The sequence below is a fragment of the Ptychodera flava genome, chromosome 8 (assembly GCF_041260155.1).
Source record: "Ptychodera flava strain L36383 chromosome 8, AS_Pfla_20210202, whole genome shotgun sequence".
In the NCBI taxonomy this organism is placed as follows: domain Eukaryota; kingdom Metazoa; phylum Hemichordata; class Enteropneusta; family Ptychoderidae; genus Ptychodera; species Ptychodera flava.
Window position 1 is genome coordinate 44,198,206 of NC_091935.1, and position 20,665 is coordinate 44,218,870.

General features: G+C 37.0%; 1 protein-coding gene across 1 annotated transcript; it reads right to left on the minus strand.

The window, feature by feature from the left end:
- Positions 1–233: 233 nt before the first annotated feature.
- LOC139139401 (cystathionine gamma-lyase-like) lies at positions 234–13,370 on the minus strand. The gene is made up of 9 exons (XM_070708310.1): positions 12,986–13,370; positions 6,524–6,605; positions 5,695–5,900; positions 5,094–5,225; positions 4,275–4,410; positions 3,266–3,418; positions 2,655–2,829; positions 1,446–1,584; positions 234–578 (listed from the first exon to the last, which is right to left on the minus strand). The coding sequence occupies exons 1-9, from the start codon at positions 13,289–13,291 to the stop codon at positions 564–566; spliced, it is 1,344 nt and encodes a 447-aa protein (XP_070564411.1). The 5' UTR covers positions 13,292–13,370; the 3' UTR covers positions 234–563.
- Positions 13,371–20,665: the final 7,295 nt, after the last annotated feature.

Sequence of the window (20,665 nt, forward strand, 5' to 3'; positions counted from 1 at the left end):
GGGTTTGTTTGTACCGGCATCACGTGATTATTTGGGCGTACGGAGTCTGTAGAACGCATCGCGTCCTTTTTATTCCGGAGTAGAACCATTCTGTTAAAGTTCAGAACTTTAAAACGTATCTTGCTTTTGTCATGTTCTCTGTAATAGAAGATTAATTTACAGCACTGTGTAATCATTGTAACCTTGGACTTGATGTGTAACACACATAAAATATGATATTGAAAGTAAGTTTTGGGATTTGGAAAATATACACGCTTACTTGATGTTATGCCGTCATCTGTCATCAAAACTTAAAATGTACACACATAATTCCAGCAAAACATGATAAAAATCTCTAGTATCTTGAAATACCAGTATTATTGAACGTGACAACAAGCATACCTTGAATATCCATGGTAAATTCTCAAATTTTAACATTATTTTGTATTTGTATTTTCATTGATCTAGCAAGTTAGTTTTTTCTTTCTTAAGTGTGTTAATAATCTGATCTCCACAACAGCCTTACAGCCTATATAGGATTGCAATATGGAGTCACTGCAGCATAGCATGGACTGACCCACTATCTAGACGGTAGGTATCTGTGGATAGAAATATAGTAAATTACTGAAACATTTCAAGACAAAGACATTTCAATTGGTGAGCACTGTACTGCCGGTAAGCTTCATACTAGTAAAATTTGGAAGAAATGGGCCTTCTCAAACAAAGGTTTGTCTTTTGAACTCATTTTTGAAAATAAGACATGTATAATCAAATTAGTTGCAATAGACACAGTGAACTTTTAATTCATAGAAGGCACTGATCTGTCATGACTATTGTTAAAATAAACTTTACTAGCTGCAAGCAGCAAAGTTGAAAATAGCACCAATGATACTGAGCCACTACTTGATGGGAATGCAAACCTGGTATTTACATTGGTAAAGATCTAGCACAGGTGTCAGTGACATCATTACAGCATTGATCTAATGCTTGACAATGCCAAAAGAAGACTCAGCTCTGTGTGGGACCAAGCAATTAGAATTACACAATTGTTGAGGGCATAATTTGAACAAATGTGGATGACAACATCCTTTGGAACCAACAAACTATAGTTCTGTATAAAATCCTGAATTTGTATTTTACTGTTTGTACATGTAAACTCATTCGCATGTGGAAATTTTACTACGCTAAATTTACGATGTTTCAACACAATTCAAATGTAAAATGTGCAGATCAGAAGTCTTAAAGACAAACACACATATACGTATTCACATACATACATATGTGATGTACCTATACTGGTAAACAAATGCACTTACTTACATATACTAGAATAAACCAATTTACACATTTATTCATGCAGCTCTCTCTCTCAAAAAAATTTTATTACGAGCTAACTGAATTCTAAAACACTCCTGTCACATCAAAGATGAATCAGTGTTTTGAATAGAATGTTCACATGTACTTACAGCAGCTTTTAAAGCTTGGTCAATATCTGCAATGAGGTCATCTGTGTCTTCAATGCCAACGGAAAGACGGATCAGAGTATCACTGATACCGAGGACAGCACGCTCTGCTTCAGGCACTGATGAATGTGTCATAATAGCTCTGTCAAAGAAAGGAAAATTCAAAATTGGTGGTTTACAAATGGGTTCTGTAACAACACATAAATTCAGAAATACAAGCTGCATATAACAATACTCTCTTGTTCAGCTTCTGAAACCAGAAAACTTGCTTCACTTGAGTCATTCTAATTTCACACTTCTCACAACTACAGCCAGGAGTTCAAGGGTCAAAGTCACTATATTTTCAATATTTATTTTTTGGTTCATCTGAGAAGTACGTTGTTCTGCTTACAAAGATATGTTGAATTACCAATCATCAGAGCTCTGCTTACACTTTGTCACAGTCCCTCCACACACCGGTTGGGAATGCCTGATAAGATGTCTGTGTTTGTAATTGTAGGGCTTCATTTCGGTTTGAAAACAATCCATCCCCACACCAAAACAAACACCACATTTCATGTGATACCTGTTGTAAAAGTTAATTATCAGGCGACTGGTAAAGTGAGAAAACGCTGTTTACTGCACTGGAATGCAGGCGAGCTACTGTAACTGCTATTTTGTTTTACGGAAATCAAAACAATAAAACCCAATGACTGATCTCTCCACAACCTAATGGATTGTTCATTTTTTTGAAATGGTCAATGTAGGCTTCACACATTAGAGTATATATCAGTGGTTCTGGGTAACAAATGTTCGAAAGAAAAACGCTACGAAAATGGGTATGGAATACAGAGTGCCAAACCATAATGCGCATACATTTCTTAATCCAGTACTTCACATGTTAAAACAATAAACGTTTCCCAATCGGTGTTTCCCAATCGGTGGTAGGGGGATTGTGACCTTGTCTATGTATACACATAAGATGTTAATCTGTTGGGGATATCACTTGTGGTATTTACCACAAATTAACATCAAAGCACTGTCATATCTACAGGCAGGAAGGGAGTAGAGATCTGCTGACCAACAATTTATCATGTTTCAGTGTGCAGAACTACATGGACTGCATAGTTGCTCAATATTGAACAAAATTATGGAAATAATTTGAAAAGACAGCGACTTAGTCCCTTTAATGTCATGTTGTGATCTCAAAAACTTTCAGAACAAGTGACTTACGGATGTTCACAGAGACTTTCATATCCTCCAAGACTTTCAGCTAGAGTGAAGAGTTTCACAGATTTCAAGAACATTGATGCTTCTTGAAGTCCTCCCTTGATGCAGAATGAGATCATCCCACTGAAACCTCTCATCTGTTTCTTAGCTAAGTCATGCTGAGGATGTGAAGGCAATCCTGCCATGACAATCATACAAAATATGTTGGTATAGTGCTGAATGTCATGATTAATAGCTAGAATTCAAGGGTTACAAATATCTCTAAAATGAATGCTCTAAAAGGCAGGTACTAGAAATACCAGTGTCTCTAAGGTACAAGGTCAATGCTGAATAAAGCATTTTTTTCTTTATTTTGGATTTTGGGTTAATGGAATAACTGGTAATGTCATTGTGGCAACAATATCATAATATGACTGATAACAACAAAGTCTTTTCATAAATGAGAAATTTCACCCCTTTTGAGATCAAATACAAATTTTTAGTATTGCTGTGCTAAAATTCTACATCAAAAATAATGCTTTGTTCAAAATATATAGAGAATACATGTTGAGGTACAATGTTCACATATTCAGAAATTTTCACGTATCAACATCTTCACATGAGTCACACCTTACCTGGGAAGATGACTTGCTCCACCCTTGGATTATTCTCCAAGTACCTTGCCACAGCAAAAGCATTACGTTGGTGCTCACGCATTCTCAAGTGTAGAGTTTTCAAGCCGCGGTTGGCAAGGTAACAATCAAAGGGTGATGGAACAGCACCAAGGGCTGACAAAAGAAAGACATGACAAACACATTAATTCTGATAACATATAATTTGCATGACTGGGTCCTAATGTTACAGATTCAGGGCAGTGCTTTCACTTTAACTGCTCATTGTGTTCTGTAAATAGCAATGACAGAAATCCTATAAATACACAGATAATGTACTCTTTCACTTTCTACTATGGTAGTGTACTATCTTGTACAAGAACACATTGCAATGAACCCTCAAGGACTGTGAACATAGATCACCCAATGCAGATTTTGCAATGTCATCATAGCCAAAATAAAAGTGTTGATACAAATCTCACAGGATTTTTATTATTACCGGTACTTCTGGTATTTCACAGCAAAATTCACTACAGTTGTGATAGTTTCTGCATGAGAAGCAGTAAATTTACATAAAAAGTTGGTAATCTCTGAAAATCCCTTGACAGGAATATTATTCTCCATAGATACCAGTCCAGGTTGCAACCACTTATTCTTTGCTACTTTTTGTTAACATTATTTTTATAACCCGGAACCATTCAGTGTTCTCCACAGCTTGGAAAAAGAGAGGGACAGTAATTTACATAACACTCCACAATTTGCATATTTTTTTGTTGTGAAAATGTATTTTTTATGGTTATCAACATATGAATAGATTGCTAAATAAACAGGGATGTCATACCATTCAAAATCCCATTGTGGAGCACAATGCCATTCCTTTGGCTTACAGCCTTATTTCAATAAATATGATTGATTTGTACGTAAACACTTGTAAAATTTCAAAAAGCCTATTGAAACAAACTGACAACATTATGAGTATTTCTGTCAATCTAGATAAAAAAACCCAAATTATTCATTAGACATAAATTCTTACCATTTTGCAGAAACCTAAGTCGTTCATGAAGTTCATCATTATTTGTGACAATGACACCCATGATACAGTCAGAGTGACCATTCAGATACTTGGTGACAGAGTGTACAACAATATCAGCACCAAAATCCAATGGTCTCTGTATAGAACATGAACACAGGAATTATATCATTGTTAAACATTCAATGCAAGTTTCAACAGATTTATGACCTGTCATGCTCGTTTCGTCATCCATAAATTTACAGAGAATTGATAAATCCATGGGTAATATCTCAATTTCTTGATATTTTTTCAATACTCTCTTGCCAATATAAAGACAAATCATTGGCTATTTCAGGCATGAATCTAAGTCAACACAAATATTGTGTATTTATATCATGTTATTGCATACTAAAGCATATCAACTTGAAATTTTTCTTACTCTAACTGTAGCCTTTTTTTCAATAACAGCTGAGACAAATCTTAAAATTTTGAATCAATGGTGAGTTGTGTTACTGACAAGATTACCATGTACCTGTAGTTGTGTTTGTTACTGACTTGCACATCAAAATTTAATCAAAGATGACAATAGCAACATAAACACAGCCCTTGATAGGATGGTGGTAGTTATCCGTATTGTCTGCTTCACTCCCATCTCACCGATATCAGTGATTTTACAGGCTATCATTGTGGATATCAAAGATATGAGCAATACATCATTTTTTTTCACGTCTCAAAATTGCGATAACTTTGGTTGTAAATTAGGAAATATTAATGGTTTGTTTTCATAAAAGATTGACATGTCTAGAGTTCTATACTTAAAGATGAACATCAACCTCCTACCTGGAAGTAGGGAGATGCAAATGTGTTGTCAACAACAACAAAGACATCTTTAAATTGATGTACAACTTCTGAGATGGCTTGTATATCTGCAATTTTCATCATGGGATTGGTTGGCGTTTCAATCCAGACCATCTACCAATGAAAATACAGAAAATAATCACATGACTGGTCAATATCAACTAGAGCAACATGAAATCTTATTCATTCATCAAAATTTATTGGCATTTTGCAGGTATACTGAAAAGCTGCCAAAAATCTCACTGCAGAATAGGCCTTGGGGACAGATATATAGACTCTAAAATGTTTACAATCATTTTCTGGTCTTTGGCGTATGAAGACTCATTAAGAAGCTCAAGGAGTTTATGAACTTTTCACAGTTTTTCTGAAATTCTACAATTTAAGTTTGAAAAGTTCTGTGACTATTCTTGTCACTGCATAACAACAATGTCATCACTTCAACCTCTGCAGATAATAGAACACAGAAAATGTTCATAAGGCTACAATATAAAGCTCATTGATGCAATATTTATAATTTTTTGTGATTGTTGTTGTGTTCAATTTTATCCTGTACTGGTCTTTGAAACTGTAAAAACACCATTACCTTTGTATTGGCTTTGATCGCACTCTTGACATTCTGTGGATCTCTACAATCTACAAAAGTTGTCTGCAATCCCAGTTTACTGGCACATTTCTGGAAGTATCGATTGGTTCCGCCATAGAGGTCATCCATACTAACGATGTGATCACCGGCATTCAGTAGATGTGTCACATTCAGAGTGGCTGCCAGTCCAGATGCTGTTGCCAAACCTACAGATACATGACATCAAAACCAATCTAAGTATACACTGTACATGTATCTATCACATAGTCTGCAAAGACCATGTGTAGAAGTTAATACTATTGAGGTAAACAAACATTATCATGCCATTAACTTTTGTAACTTTTAATGAATTTTCCACGGATTCTGTGTGAAAATACTGTTTCTTGTTCCACTCTAAAAATCAAAATCATACTGAAACACATTATGTGTCAACAACTGCATTGCCTGTACATATGTAATGTCCAATGCTGTGGCTGACAACTTTGTAATTCTTGTCCAAACTTGTTGACATTAACATTAGCTATTGAACAATATCCTGCATGTACAAGGCTATTGTTTTGTATTTCCACATAATTGAGGAAGAATATAGGAAAAATATATAGTATTTAGGAATGATTGTCATAAGTCAGAGCTTATGACTCTGTTATTGATATTTGTAATGCAAGTCATACAATAAGTCAAACTAGCTATATTGCTTCAAGATAGCTTGTCTTTATGAGAAAACATTATCACAAAAACTGTTATTGTATTTTATGCCATATTTTCTCTTTTATATTTGATAAAGTAGTGGACACAGTTATTGAACAACAAAAGCACAGACTGAACTCACAGTATTTGCCATCTTCCAAGGAAGCAACACATTCTTCAAAGCAATTTCTGGTTGGATTACCACTGCGACCATACTCAAAGCCCTGTGTAATGAAAAGTAATGAATGACTTTCAGAACAGAAATTTTTAGTCTTTGCTATGGATCTGATATTGGAATCCTCTGGTTGCTGTCATCAGTACAAATAAACTCTTTGAAGGATAGAAAATTACCAGTAATGGACTTCTTTAGTTTACAAAGTCATGGTAAAAGATCAAGGGATTGCAATTTGTATTGATAAAGTTTCATATAAAATGAAGACGTAGTTCTAAGTTGTTCCTTAAAGGGGCAGTTTGCAATTCCTAGTTCTTGCAAGTTGTTCCAGTTGATGTTGACTAGCATGTAATTTTTTTAATCTCATCCTTTGTTCTCCAATGAAAGTTGTTTCCAGCTAATCAATTCATTCAGAGATAAAGCTGATTACAAATCTGCCCCTTTAAAATGTGTATGAACAAATGTTAACCATGTAGTGTATGTTCTGAAATGATTAAACTGTACACTTTACGGAAAAGTCTCAATAAATACAGCACCATTCACGTTGATATGATACAAAAACTATTCATGAATGCTCTTTTACTACTTGGATTACTAATTTGACCAAAAAAAGCAGTCTAGACCAAACACTTCATTTTAATACAATGTAGAGGGTGACTGTATTGTATAGACTGTAGCTTACAAAAGGAAAACATCAAATTCATTCATGCAAAAAATGCAACATATTGTTTAAATTAACAAATTACGGCTCTTTCAGCTCAAATGATAGAAGTGTGTACAGTTCATTTGCTACGATAAGAAGATTGAAGAACTAGCAATTGAAAAAAGCATATCTAAATTTTGGTTCAGCCCTGAGTACATATCTCTTGATTCAAATACTGTAGATCTCCATCCAGGGATCAGAATGGAGGCACTCTGAACTGAATTAAGTTTACTTGATGTCAGACTTAGAGAAATGCTGGTATCTTAAACTAAAAATCTTAATAACATATTTTAACTAATTGATTCTTGCTTAATTCTCACAATCATCATGAAGTAGAGTATTTTCTTGTGAAAGGTACAGTGCACAATACAAAGATACTGTAAAAGTCTATAAGTCTGCATGATTTGCTGAATAAGTCCCAAGTTCCACCATTTTCATTTAAGGAATTTCAGAAGGTAAATGAACATACATGTATTTTGTTGAGGCACACACCTGATGACAAAATGAAACAATATATTGATTGTCATCACTAAATACCTAAATAGACAAATACTGTATGTGGCAAATCTGCATACATTGCACGAAAACTATATGGTTGAGACTTTCAGTTGAAATCTGCATACAGATTTCTTCTTGAGCTATTCAATGCCAGTTTCAAATGTAGCCTATACCCATACTTCATAATTGGTACATGGTAATGATCAAGGCACAGAGGCTGACCAACAGGCGTAAATCCACCCCTGGTTGATAACCCACAGGTTACAGTATGGAAACAATATTATGTAGATTTTATACAAAGGTTAATCTGCACTAAACAGGCCAGCATATGACAGACAAGCTTTCACCAATTATCTAGAGTTGAAAGGTCATCATTTGTGAGTCAGGTAGAATTTTGTCTGTCAGCTAGGTTTTCTGAACATAGGTACATGTATACCCTCTATTGTCCTTCTCTGGATTGTAAAGAGGAAACTGCCATCAATTGGAAAGATGAAGCCCCATAAAGCAAATCATGTATGTTCTTACAATGAAGATATTTGAACTCTTTGAGTCAATTTCGGAATTTCTTCAAATTGTCAAGTCATGTAGCTTTGTATCAACAAATGTGATGTGTTAAATTTTCTCAGGTCAAAGAGAACACTCATGTACGGCATATCAGTGATACATCTGACTGGCTTAGACGGCACACTGCTGTTCTAAATCTTGAAATCTAAACTACTGACTGCATGGCAATTCTGGTAATTCTAAACTTTTGTTAATTGTTTGTATTCACAAGCACTGAATGAGACCAAAGTATTGTGCAGTTAAAAGTATGCATGGATAGTCACTCTGAAAAGTCTTAGTCAGCACTATGGGTTGTTCAGGTGAAAATCTAGCAATAATTGACTAGATTAGTAGTTCAATATATACCAGAACAACATACGCATGACATTATGACCCATGAGATACTCTGAGTACACAGTACAACTTGTCTTGCACTGTCATCTCTGCACACTTGATGGAATGGCGGTCAGTCGGTCAGTGACTGGACAAAACACAAAGTAGGTCACTTTGGCCCTATCGGTATCAAACATGATAAGAATGTCACCTGATTGAGCTAAACCAGTAACCTACACTTATGAATTGTCTGATGAAACTAGGTCATGCCAAACTGAATTGTGCTACTCTCTGGTGTGTGTGTGGGTGTGAGTGTGGGTGTGTCAGTGTGTGTGTCACATATGAAATGTGTCTCAGTGAAATGAAAACAAATAGCACAAATGTGACTAGCAACATTCACCAAGTGGTATGAGGTAACAAACTGTGCAAGTGAAGACATTATGGGACATTTGTGCTTTGTCTTTGGCAGGTATGATGTCATTAGTTTAAGACAGCACCTCTTCTTGGGTGTTACCAGTGTGTGAAGCTCACACAAAATCTCTACTGGCCAAGCGGGCCAGCAACTTTAAAAAATCACTGGCCCTAAAGAAAATCAACTGGTCCGATCCTCAAGTCAAATCCAAACATAGAACAGATTTTTTACCCGCGCTCAGTATAGGGGCCAAGTAAATTTAATCGAAAAAATAAAAAGACACCACTTCTCAAACTGATTTTGTGCCTTTCAATTTTTTTAGAGGAAAGCAAATGAAGATGACTATCAAACCAAAAGTTTGGGCAATTGATCTCAGTGCAAAAAAAAATTATGAAATTAGTGAAAGGTTAAGCACAAACACATAAAACATTTCTATTTCTAAAAAAGCCGTTAACAGCAAGTATTTCTACTACGTCGAGAAAAAGAGCTCAAGCGTGGGCTTGAAACATGTGCCAACATGAAAAAGCTAAGCGTCCAGAACTCCGATCAGGGATGGGTATAAGTTTTGGCACCACAAACACCGGACCACACACAAATAGAGTCATTACAACAGTTGACCCTTTCAAAAACAATTCTGGCTTCTCCTCTTTGAGGGAAGATAACTATCATCAAATTTAAGGAAGGGATTAATACAAAAAACTAGGGCAACTGATTAACCCTTTCAGGGCTAAAAGCCCTATGTATAGGGGTTGCTGTGGTAAGTTAACAGAAAGTCAGGCTTGAAAAGGTTAAGAGAAACGATACTGAACTGTCAAAACCCACGTGAAAAGACTAATCACAAAAATGTAATCCTTTACAGGTGACCAAGGCATATGGCAATCAAGGTCAAGTTACAATCACGGCGCGATTTTGCACAATGTTTAAATAGCCTATCGGACATTTACTTTTTCGTATCGAAGTTTGACGTCAAAAATATTTCTGTCATACATAACAATCTATACACCGTTCTAAATATCGGTACTGAACCATACAAGAACACAGACGCTCCTTAGCTGGGTAGTCTGCTAAATAGATCGATTTTCGGCTCGATTTATCGATCCCGTAGTCGTTGTGCCCGCCACTGCAACCTAAATAGGTTGCAGTGGCGGGCATATCGACTGCGGGATTGATAGATCGAGCTGAAAATTAATCTACTTAGCAGACTACCCAGCTAAGGAGCGCCTGTGTACAAGAACGACTCGTTGCCGATATTTTACTTCAGGCTGGTACCTATCGGCGATTTTAGGACTCTAATAAACGATACTGGACAATTCTAGAATTCTAGAATTACTTGCCTCAATACGTGAAATCACAGATATTTACTTGATATTTATTGGCTTGACTCTAACATCGATACTATAGGCTACGTGACAGTGACTTGCCTTGGGTCTCTTGCACGTGTGTGGTGGCGGGGTTAAAAACGTAAAGGCCAAAACCAGCCCGTAAAAGACAGAAACCCAGTCCGAAAACACCACAGCTATGGACCCACAGCTAGTGACTCCAATATCGATACTAGTCAACTCTAGACTTTTAAATCGCGGGCAAATATCCAATGTATATCGGAGATTTTACCACCTAACAGATCTTGACAAGCCCGACTTCCTCAATCCAACCCTAACCTCGATACTTGACGATTTTATACTTGTCAAATCGCGGGTAGACTAAATATTCGATAAAATATCGGGGGTTTCACTTGTACCTTGCAGATTTGGCCCCGCGGTCTGGCCAAGCCCAATTTTCGTGGTCCGACTCTACTAGACTTGTCTAAAACTGTGGGTAAATATCCTATGTTGGAGATTTCACCACCTCACATACCAATAGTGCAATGTCGCGGCGAGGTGTCTGTCTGTTGAGCTTTTGCGATTTTCACGTTTCGCAAATCTCTTAAAAGAATAAAGTTCGTTTCTTTGAATAATTTTGTCAGGTATATAGGCTAGCAAACCTTTGAGTTAACTCTTTTCCATATAGTGAAAGTTACTGGCCCGCGTCTTTAGGAACAGCAGGACATCTTTCAAGAGTTACTGGCCCGGCATAAAAATAGCTGGTCTCGGGCAATCGGGTTAGCGTGAATTTCGCACGCTGGGTGTTACCCATGTGACATGTACACAATGGGGTAGCATACTGGTATAGTATTACCAACATGATGAATATCTGTTATGTTATTTATTGCGTGAATTATGAGCAATAGCCTTGGGCAGGCTGGTCTTGATCAACTAATTTCCATTTGAAAAAAACACATTTATAGACCAGCGAGGTCATACTGTTGGAAAAACCAGCGGCAGCAACACCACTTACTTCAGAATGGAAGACAACCTTAGATACAATACATAGAGAGAAAATTGACAACTTCAGCTTCACTCTATTTTCTTTTGCAGAGAAGAATCTGACAATTTTTGTTTGACAATGACATCTGTAAAATTTTCAAGTCAAAACTGTATGTTTTCTATAAGGTGAACATTTTAATTTACTTAGCAAGCAGCTTTTGATATTAAAATGTTGAATCACTTGGCAAGAAGCTTTTGATATTCAGAGTCTATGAGATGAAAAACTTCAAAGTACCTCTATTATAAATTCTTGTGTTGAGAATATAAAGAAAATAAATATTATTTCTCAAATGAAATATAATGGATAAACATAATTTTCACCTGTATTGGTGGATTTCAGGCACAAATGTATGCCTAGCAAGAATATATCTGGACTCAAGTGAATTCTTTTCAGATCAAAGGCTTGAGAGAATTAAGTTTGAAACAGATAAGTACAACTAAATCTCAAAATTTTTTATTCTCCTGTTTTCCAAACAAAGAAACAAAATAATTTTTCCCTCTGTTTTACTCAGAGAGCGGCAGCTAAAAGGAACCTTAACTTTTTATATCTGTATTTGAGCCAACTAAGCAATTTTTATATCTGTATTTGAGGCAACTCAGCAACTCTGACCAAAAGCACAGCAAACTGATAAAATTATGACTAAGCAAATTTGATAACACAGCTTTACAGTAGAAACGCCTGATTTGTGAAAAACAGACTGTATGACACAAATAAACCTGGACCTTTAAATATGTGGAGTTCTTTATCCAATTCTAGTCACTAATTTCAAGTGTTATTAACATTAAAAGTATCACTGCTTTTCATTATATCATCATTCTACGTCTTGTCAAAGAGTAACCAACTTGGTGGTAAAACGTAGACATGATGCAATCAAACACACACCAAAGCTAGAAATATATTTACAAAAACAAAAATATGACATATGTGTTCATGCAATACATCAAGACTTAAAAAGTCTGGTCACATCAAACATGGACCCTCACTGGTACTAAATGTTTTATAGTTTATGTTAATATGATTTTGCATCAAGAGTTGTTGTCTCGCAGAAAATCACCAACTAGTGTTCACATACATGATATTCAAAATGTCTACATTAGTTGCAAAAAATCAACATTGACATTGATTGGATTTTTGAATATAGACTTCATTTATAGACTTTTCTCTTTTCTTTCACAAAGGCAGATTTTGACATGACTGGTTATATATATATACATATATATATATATATATATATATATATATATATATATATATATATATATATATATATTATTCTCATTTACAGACAGACAGACAGACACAGGCACACACACACACACATATATATATATATATATATATATATATGTATATATATTATACACACACACACACACACACACACACACACACACACACACACACACGGTATATCTTATGTGTATACTTGGGAGTTTTTACATTCAAGCGAAATACGTAACGTCACGGTACGTGGTTACGTTACGTGTACAGATTGAGATTGTGCTTTTACTTTCAAGCAGACTGTAAGCTCGCGGCTAAGGTAATGTCATGATGCATTGATGGGTTCGTTCGAACTTACCGAATGCTGTCCAGGAGCTGACTGTTTGAATGTTGTCGACATTGAAATTGGCGGAACGACAGCCTTCGACTTCCACTGATCGGCATCTTGTCCGGCGTGGAGAGCGTTGGTTGCAAAGTGCGGGAAAGTTGTGAATGCAGGTTGCTCGGCCATATTGGAAAAAGTGCGTGAAAGAGAACTTGAAACGTGGTTACAAATAGACTCCCTAGCTGAGTGAAAGTTATACACCACAGGGTAACAGCTTTGTCGAAGTGCTTGAGTGAATTTAGTGAAGTGCGGACGCACAAATGTTGTAAATGCTGGCATACGTTGGAGTACTCTTCTGCCAGTTGCCTGATGTGTGCACTCCTAATAAACAGTCACCGACAACCGAGGCATGACACACAGCCCACTGTGAACCTTAACCTCACCGTAAACTGAGAATAGAGGGCGCTCTTGTCAAAAGGCTGCGTAGCGCCGCGTCCACCGCATCATTGTGTGGTCCAATCATGGAAGTCAGCACGACATCATCACGGTATGCTATTTTTCACCTTCCTTGGCGTGCAAAATTTGGGGTGAGGCAGAGTGCGATTTTTTTTCCTGAATTCCATTATTCTTCCACATTTTAGTCCTGTTAGTAATTTTGATAAAGCTATTAAAAAGGCTGAATTGACTTCAATAATTTCCACTCAGCATAACGCAGATTTACTGTGATTTGTCCAATGCCCAAATAAAGTTTGATATCGTCATCGCCGTGTCATTAATAATACATTTAAAGAATATCTCTGAAGGGATTGTGTAGCACATACAAAACACAATATACGTCCATGTTTACCTTAAAATACTTTGAGCAGAGAAAAACAGTCAATGAAGTTGGAATTTTGCATTGATTTGAATTGAATTTTGTTCGATAAGCTTATATGGTCTTGACTTTTTTTTTGGAAAAAATGACTCATGTTTGTGAATTACTTTTGCAACTTGAAGATCAAGTACTAAGTATCTTAAGCTTTGATGACAAATGACTTATTAACTGGTTTAAGGCGGGATCAAATGTAAACGATTAAGAATGGTATTCCCGTTGAGTTCTTTACGAAATAGTTCACCTTACTTCAACTGAGACAAAAATGATATTACAAAGTATCTGTCATCAGATCTCAGTGACATTGAATCTTGACTGGTTAGGGGATACTTTGACACTAATATAAATTGTTCCTATCTGTCATTTATTTAGTGAATGGCTCTACCTTGTTTTTTGAAATTTTGTCCCGGTCCCGAGTTTATCTCATTCTCGTTATCATGTCAACATCAAACTTGCCAGGTTCGTTGATCTTATATGCGAATGAAGCCTTAAGGTATAATGCAACTCATGGACAGGCATTCGGACTCACAATATTTCACATTCTGTGCTGCTCTACCACTTGTGGGGCTTATTTTAAAGCTCTTGGTGTAAGAAAGTTTTCACCTCTTATATTTTCGAAAATCGAAAAATTGTCTTTCTCACAGGGATGGAGGCCATTTCAATTTCAAATAATGTTTCATTTGTTATCTGGTACCAAACTTTGCACGGTAACCCCTGATTTTTATTCTGATTTGCTACTATAAGAATGGTTGAAACTTCCAAGTGAGGAAAGTATAAGCAAAATCATCTTTACTTTGAAGCACGTAATTTCTGGGATAAACCATTTCAAAGAAATCCTCCTTGCGTGTTCCCTATACTCATAAAGCGTCAAATCTCGGCCAGTCTCAATGTCTCTGCATCTACATCGCTGTTAATTTTCTCCAAGACGCATGAATAAGATAGGTGTTTTTTCAATAGTAAATCTACTGCATAGATCTCAACTGATTTTCTTCCAAATTGCAATAACTGATGAATAGTAGTATGTGGATCACATTTTTTGGCACTTGACCTTCTGGTCAGAAGCGCTTGGAAAAATTGACGAGGCTCAGGCTGGTTTTCCGCAGAGGTTATTCGACGCTTGACAATATGTTTATACAGTCAATTATTTAGAAATACTTATCAAGCAAAAGATGCAAATTTTACTGTGCTTTTGTAGAATTTTCAAAGGCATTTGATCTAGTGGAGTGAAAACAACTTTGATATATGTTGCAAAGAGGTACAATCAAAGAAAAGTTGTTTAGGCATAGATGTTACAAGTAATGTACAAAGATGTAAAATCATGATCATGATACTAATTAGTTTTGTTGCTCTATTGATGTATGTCAAGGTCACTTTTTTTCATCAACGAATTTTATGTTATACAAAATAACGGTTACCGGGTGTTCAGTTTTTTCCGTTTTCTTACTGGCGCGTTCGTTGTTGACTTTGCCAAAGTAATAATCCAGTGATATCTGTTGACAGCGTCCACAGATTAGTAATTTACACTCGCTTGCTTTGGCGCATTAGGCAATCAAATTCTTCTGATAACAGATGCAGCATGGTGATAAAAAGTTAACGCAAGATTGTCAAGGGTAGTGCTAAGTTAAGACCAAAACAGCAAAGGTTGGTAGAATATATCTTTATTAGCAATACAACGAAACACCTACCCACCCCTGGGAAGGGACATTTAGGCGACCCCCTATGGTTTGTCCGCTAGATAAGTACAGTTGTCGTGGTACAGAATTGTATGCTTGCAGAGTTTCGCTCTTCTTCCATTACTAGCGGGTTGAGGTTGATGGTTGGAATCTATAGAGACCAGAGATCGGATTCAATTGATGGTCACTTATGATGAGTTGCTATACAACGTATAGCTGCCTATGTATTTCATAAATACGATTGAGAAAGAGGTGAACGAACTGTAAAATGTACACTTCTACTTTCCTGTCATTATTGTACTTGGGCCTCAGCCCAAGTACATTTGTTTTCATTCCGTGGGAAAAAAACTCTGTAAGGTATAACCATTTCTGGCTGAGACCAGGGAGGGCAAAATGTCTTGGCTTCATCTTTCTTGGCATAATAAATGGCGTAATGATGTTAACTGAATGGAAGTGCTGCTCTCAGCCAGTCTTGAATAAGTGAGATGTGAATATTAATGCTTCTCTATCTGAGTTTTTGCCACAAAATCTTCTGAATAGCAATCAAAATGTGCATCGAAATGCAACAATTAATGCACCCTCCGTTTCCTAGGCGATGGCACGACCCTTGCTACACCCACTGGACGAGCCAAAGTGGGAGGGGTAATTTCAGTTTGGTCGAACAAGAGGGCTCGAGACCAGAATTTAACATTTAAACTTGAAACATGTTTAATCGCTGACAAGATGTGGACTAGTGTTAATCAAAGTAAAAGAGTGAAAAGGAAAGGTTTTATATCCCGGACACAATGAAAAACATTACGACTGGAAACTGTACCCCCAGTTGAGAATAGTAATGCCCACAGTGATGGAGAACACTTATCCTTGAGCTGAGAAAACCAGACCATCATTTCGAAATAGAGCTGCAGATTCGAGTAGCTCGTTCAAAATAGCTAAGTACACCCCATATTATAAAGGGGTGGTTTCGAGTTTTGAGGGCAAATTTCGCCTCCTTCATTTAGAAATCGTACGTTTGTTTTACCAGGAGAACACACGTACCATTTGACACAAAATTTGCATGTAAAGGGGTTGCCAGTAAGCACGTGGTCAAATCTGGCATAAGAAACAATATGAAATGTTGGGTAAAGCCAGTCCAAAATAAACTGATTTGAACTTTTATGTTTTGTAATTTATACCACTGCAGTAACATTACCTTTTTTTGACAACATCACACAATGTAATACGTTTTGAAACTGAATACTCCGACGTATTCTGTGTCTCCTTTGCTAAAAAATACGGTATGCCGATTACCATGTAAGGAGATGATGACGTCAAGACAGATTTGTAGTGCGTTTGGTCCTGGATGGTGCACGAAGTTTTGTCAAGGTAGCTTGTGTATTTATTTCCTAAATGGGAGAGATTAGGGTCGATCTAAAGAAGGCCGAAGAATGTTATGATACTCTAAGCGAGCTGAACTCTAACGCGAATGGTTGGATGATTTGGAGGATGTCTAGAATGATCTCGTCTCATTAAGATTATTTGGCGGTCAGTGTTGAATTTCAACTGTGTCACAAGTTTGCGAAATGAGTATTCCGTCGAACGGTCAACGAACGATATTTTAGAAATCAGGAGACATGGCACATCGCATTTTTATTTTAGTATTTTATATTTTACAAAAGATGTAAGAAGCAATGATTTTGTCGAAAATTCTGAAAAAAATATAGGAAGATTTGATCGCGAACACATTTTCACTTGGGGTCAACTAGCCTTGCGTACGATGCTGTGTGTTCCGCTACAGCTAATCGCCCCGCTCACCACAGCCCTGCAAAGACCCGTACGTAGGGTCGGTGACTTCAATCCATTTTGGGACTTGACGTAAAAAGCCAAATTACTGCCGAAATTCAGCGTTCTTGGGCCCAAGTCGTATCCCAGCCTACCTCAGCTACTCGATCGCTTCCAAAAATGACAGTCTTTTATTCACTTCTCGTAAATAACCGTCGATGTCGGCAACTCTCTCGCTAGCCCTGCGTACGATGCTGTGTGTTAGCTGTAGCACATAGCATCGTACGCAGGGCTAGGGGTCAACATGGGGTCGCAGCCATGTTGCCTCAAAACTTATTTCTGTCTGCACTCAAAACTCAAAAATGTCTGATATGAACCTGAAAATCGATGTAATTTTGTCAAACTTCGGCGAAATTTCAGCCTATAGACAAAATTTCATCTAAGGTAAATTTACTGAAATTTGATCGACAAAGAATCCTGAGCTTGAACGTGACAGCTCGCCTTCTCCGGGAAGTCAAGCATCCAGCTGCCCATACACAGTTGCCCATATGGCCAGGTTTATGAGATTGTGTTCAAGCGACGGCGGCAGACCGTACGGGGCTCTGGATATGAACCTACCACCGGTGTAGCTGTAATAACTGTTGCGTTGTTTTTAGTGCCCACGGACGAAGTCCTGGGGGAGTTATAGGTTTGGTCATGTCAGTCCGTCCGTCCGTCCGTTCACGCATATATCTATGCCCTGGTCAATTTCTTTCAAACTTTGCACAAGAATAGTACCCAACCCCATACAGATGCACGTCGATTTGTTTCACAATGCGATCGAATTTGGCCGTGTTAGAGGACTTTTTAGTTTACACCTCCATAGACTCCCATGTATAAGGCAGTTCTCCATAGACTCCCATGTATAAGGCCAAGAAAAATAAAAATTTAGTTTCTCATCGTATTCATATTGCCTAAAGGATGCAGTGACACAGCTTTTTTGTCCTCACGGATAAAGTCCAGGGGCTTATAGATTGGGTCATATCCGTCCGTAAGTCCATCAGTGAGTCCATCGGTTCACGCAGATATCGCAGACATTTTGACAAAATATCATGTGACCTTGGTGACCTTTGACCTCAAATATACATTATTGTCCATAACTCAGTAACCACAAGTGCTAAACCTTTCATATTTGGTATGATGGGACACCTTATGACGCCACATATTGTACCCATTAATTATGCGCATATCTAATTTTGAGCGAGCCAATAGAGCTAGAGGTCTGATTTTGGTATATAGGGATAAGTTAACAATATAATTTGTTTGACAAAACGTCACGTGACCTCAATGACCTTTGACCTCAAATATACATATTTGTCCACAACTCAGTAACCACAAGTGCTACACCCTTCATATTTGGTATGATAGGACACCTTATGACACCACATATTGTACCTCATTAATTATGCGCATATCTAATTTTGAGCGAGCCAATAGAGCTAGAGGTCTGATTTTTGGTATATAGGAATAACTTAGCAATAAAATTATTTTGACAAAATGTCACGTGACCTCAATGACCTTTGACCTCAAATATATATATTTGTCCACAACTCAGTAACCACAAGTGCTACACCCTTCATATTTGGTATGATTGGACACCTTATGACGCCACATATTATTCTTCATTAATTATGCACATATCTAATTCTGGGCAAGCCAATAGAGCTGGATGTCCGATTTTTGGTATATAGGGATAACTATAGGGTAAATTTTTTGACAAAATGTCATGTGACCTCGATGACCTCACCTTAAATGTACGTTTTATGCCAATAAATAAGTAACCACAAGTGCTATGTTCTTTATATTTAGTAGGATGGGAGACCTTATGCCAACACACGCTTTACCTCATTAATTATGCACATATCTAATTCTGGGCAAGCGAATAGAGCTAGAGGTCTGATTTTGGCATATAGGCATTAATTAGCAATACATGTTTTTTTTCAAAATGTTTTGAAGACCTTTGACCTTGATTATACATATATATGCATAACTCAGTAACCACAAGTTCTATACCCTTCAATTTTGATAAGATATTAGACCTAAGATGTCACATCTTGTACCTCATTTATTATGCACATATGTATTTCTTGGCTGGCCAATACAGCTAGAGGTCTGATCTTTTTTCCCCATTCAGAACCAGAACTTAGACATGCCTGATGTTTCAAATTGGGAACAACAACACAGACCTACGTGCCCATAGATCTCAACATGTACACTGCAGTGATACTTCTTAATGACCACATTTCCCTGCCCCATCAAGACTAATACTCCTATTACAAGTGGGACTATGTCATTGTCAATGATCGTTTTACAATAGCTTGCATGCATGCATGCATGCAATCACTTCAGAATCTGCGTCTGGATACACCAAATTAGTGCTAACTTGGCCATTTCCTGACAGTATATTAATCGGTAATCCTGCAGTGTTAAAGGGCCATTATTTGTAACTTTTGACCATTTTTTACCTCAGAAAATTCCATGTTGGAGGCTCATATTTGTTGCAAAATGTTGTTTTACGAAGAAACAAACATGATTAGTGATGTTATAGCCACATAAAACTGCTAATTTTTGTTCAAACGTGTTGCCCTTCCGAGCTCGTTTGTTGACGTCTGGCATGCTCAGCGTGCTGGGGAGAACGCAGATGTGGTGACGCCGCGATCACACGAGATGTACAAGTTCACGTTTATTGCGGGATCAAAACAACATTGCGTCGTGGATTGCCAGACATCTGGCTACGCAACGTGCTCGGACAATGGACTACGACGTAAGTACCGGGCATAAGTAATGAATATTTATTTTGAAATTGCTGTAAATGGCTCGCGCAGGTGCAGAAGAATGCCAACGTTGCAATCCGCGTGTCAACAGAGTTTGTATTTCTGTCCGGACAAAAATTGAAATTTCGTCGTAAAATCACATGTTATTTAGTTGTAGGGCACGTAATGTTTCCGAATAATATGCGATTCTCTGTTATTTTACAGGCTATTCAACATGAGCCAGTGATCATTTCAATCAAAACTAACGGAAAATTCGCTAGAAGATACAGCTAATTGAACTTTAAACAAAGCAAGTCTACCAATTGTAAAAATGCAGTGTCTGTTGTGGTGACATTTTGCTAATTGTCATAAAAATAACCTTAAAAGCCAATTATGTTGTGTTTTTCACTTCCTCTCATTGTTCATATAGAATGGCAAATTAACCATGTTTCACTGACAATTTCCATTCAACAACTATTCAACTTGTATAGATAATGAATGTTTGATAAACGTGTTCAATAGTTTCATACATGTGTAGGTTACCACTCGTTTAGTGGATAAATCTTGTATTTTTCCAAACCCAATTGTCAAGAGAGTTACGTGTAATAATTGCACACAT

Bases quoted from the DNA above. Each gene is read 5' to 3' on its own strand.
- LOC139139401 (XM_070708310.1), bottom strand. From the start codon at position 13,291: ATGCCAGCATTTACAACATTTGTGCGTCCGCACTTCACTAAATTCACT. The intron at 5,901-6,523 runs GTGAGTTCAGTC...ATGTATCTGTAG, and splicing joins CTTGGAAGATGGCAAATACT to GTTTGGCAACAGCATCTGGA. The intron at 4,411-5,093 runs GTAGGAGGTTGA...TGTTCTATACAG, and splicing joins TTGCATCTCCCTACTTCCAG to AGACCATTGGATTTTGGTGC.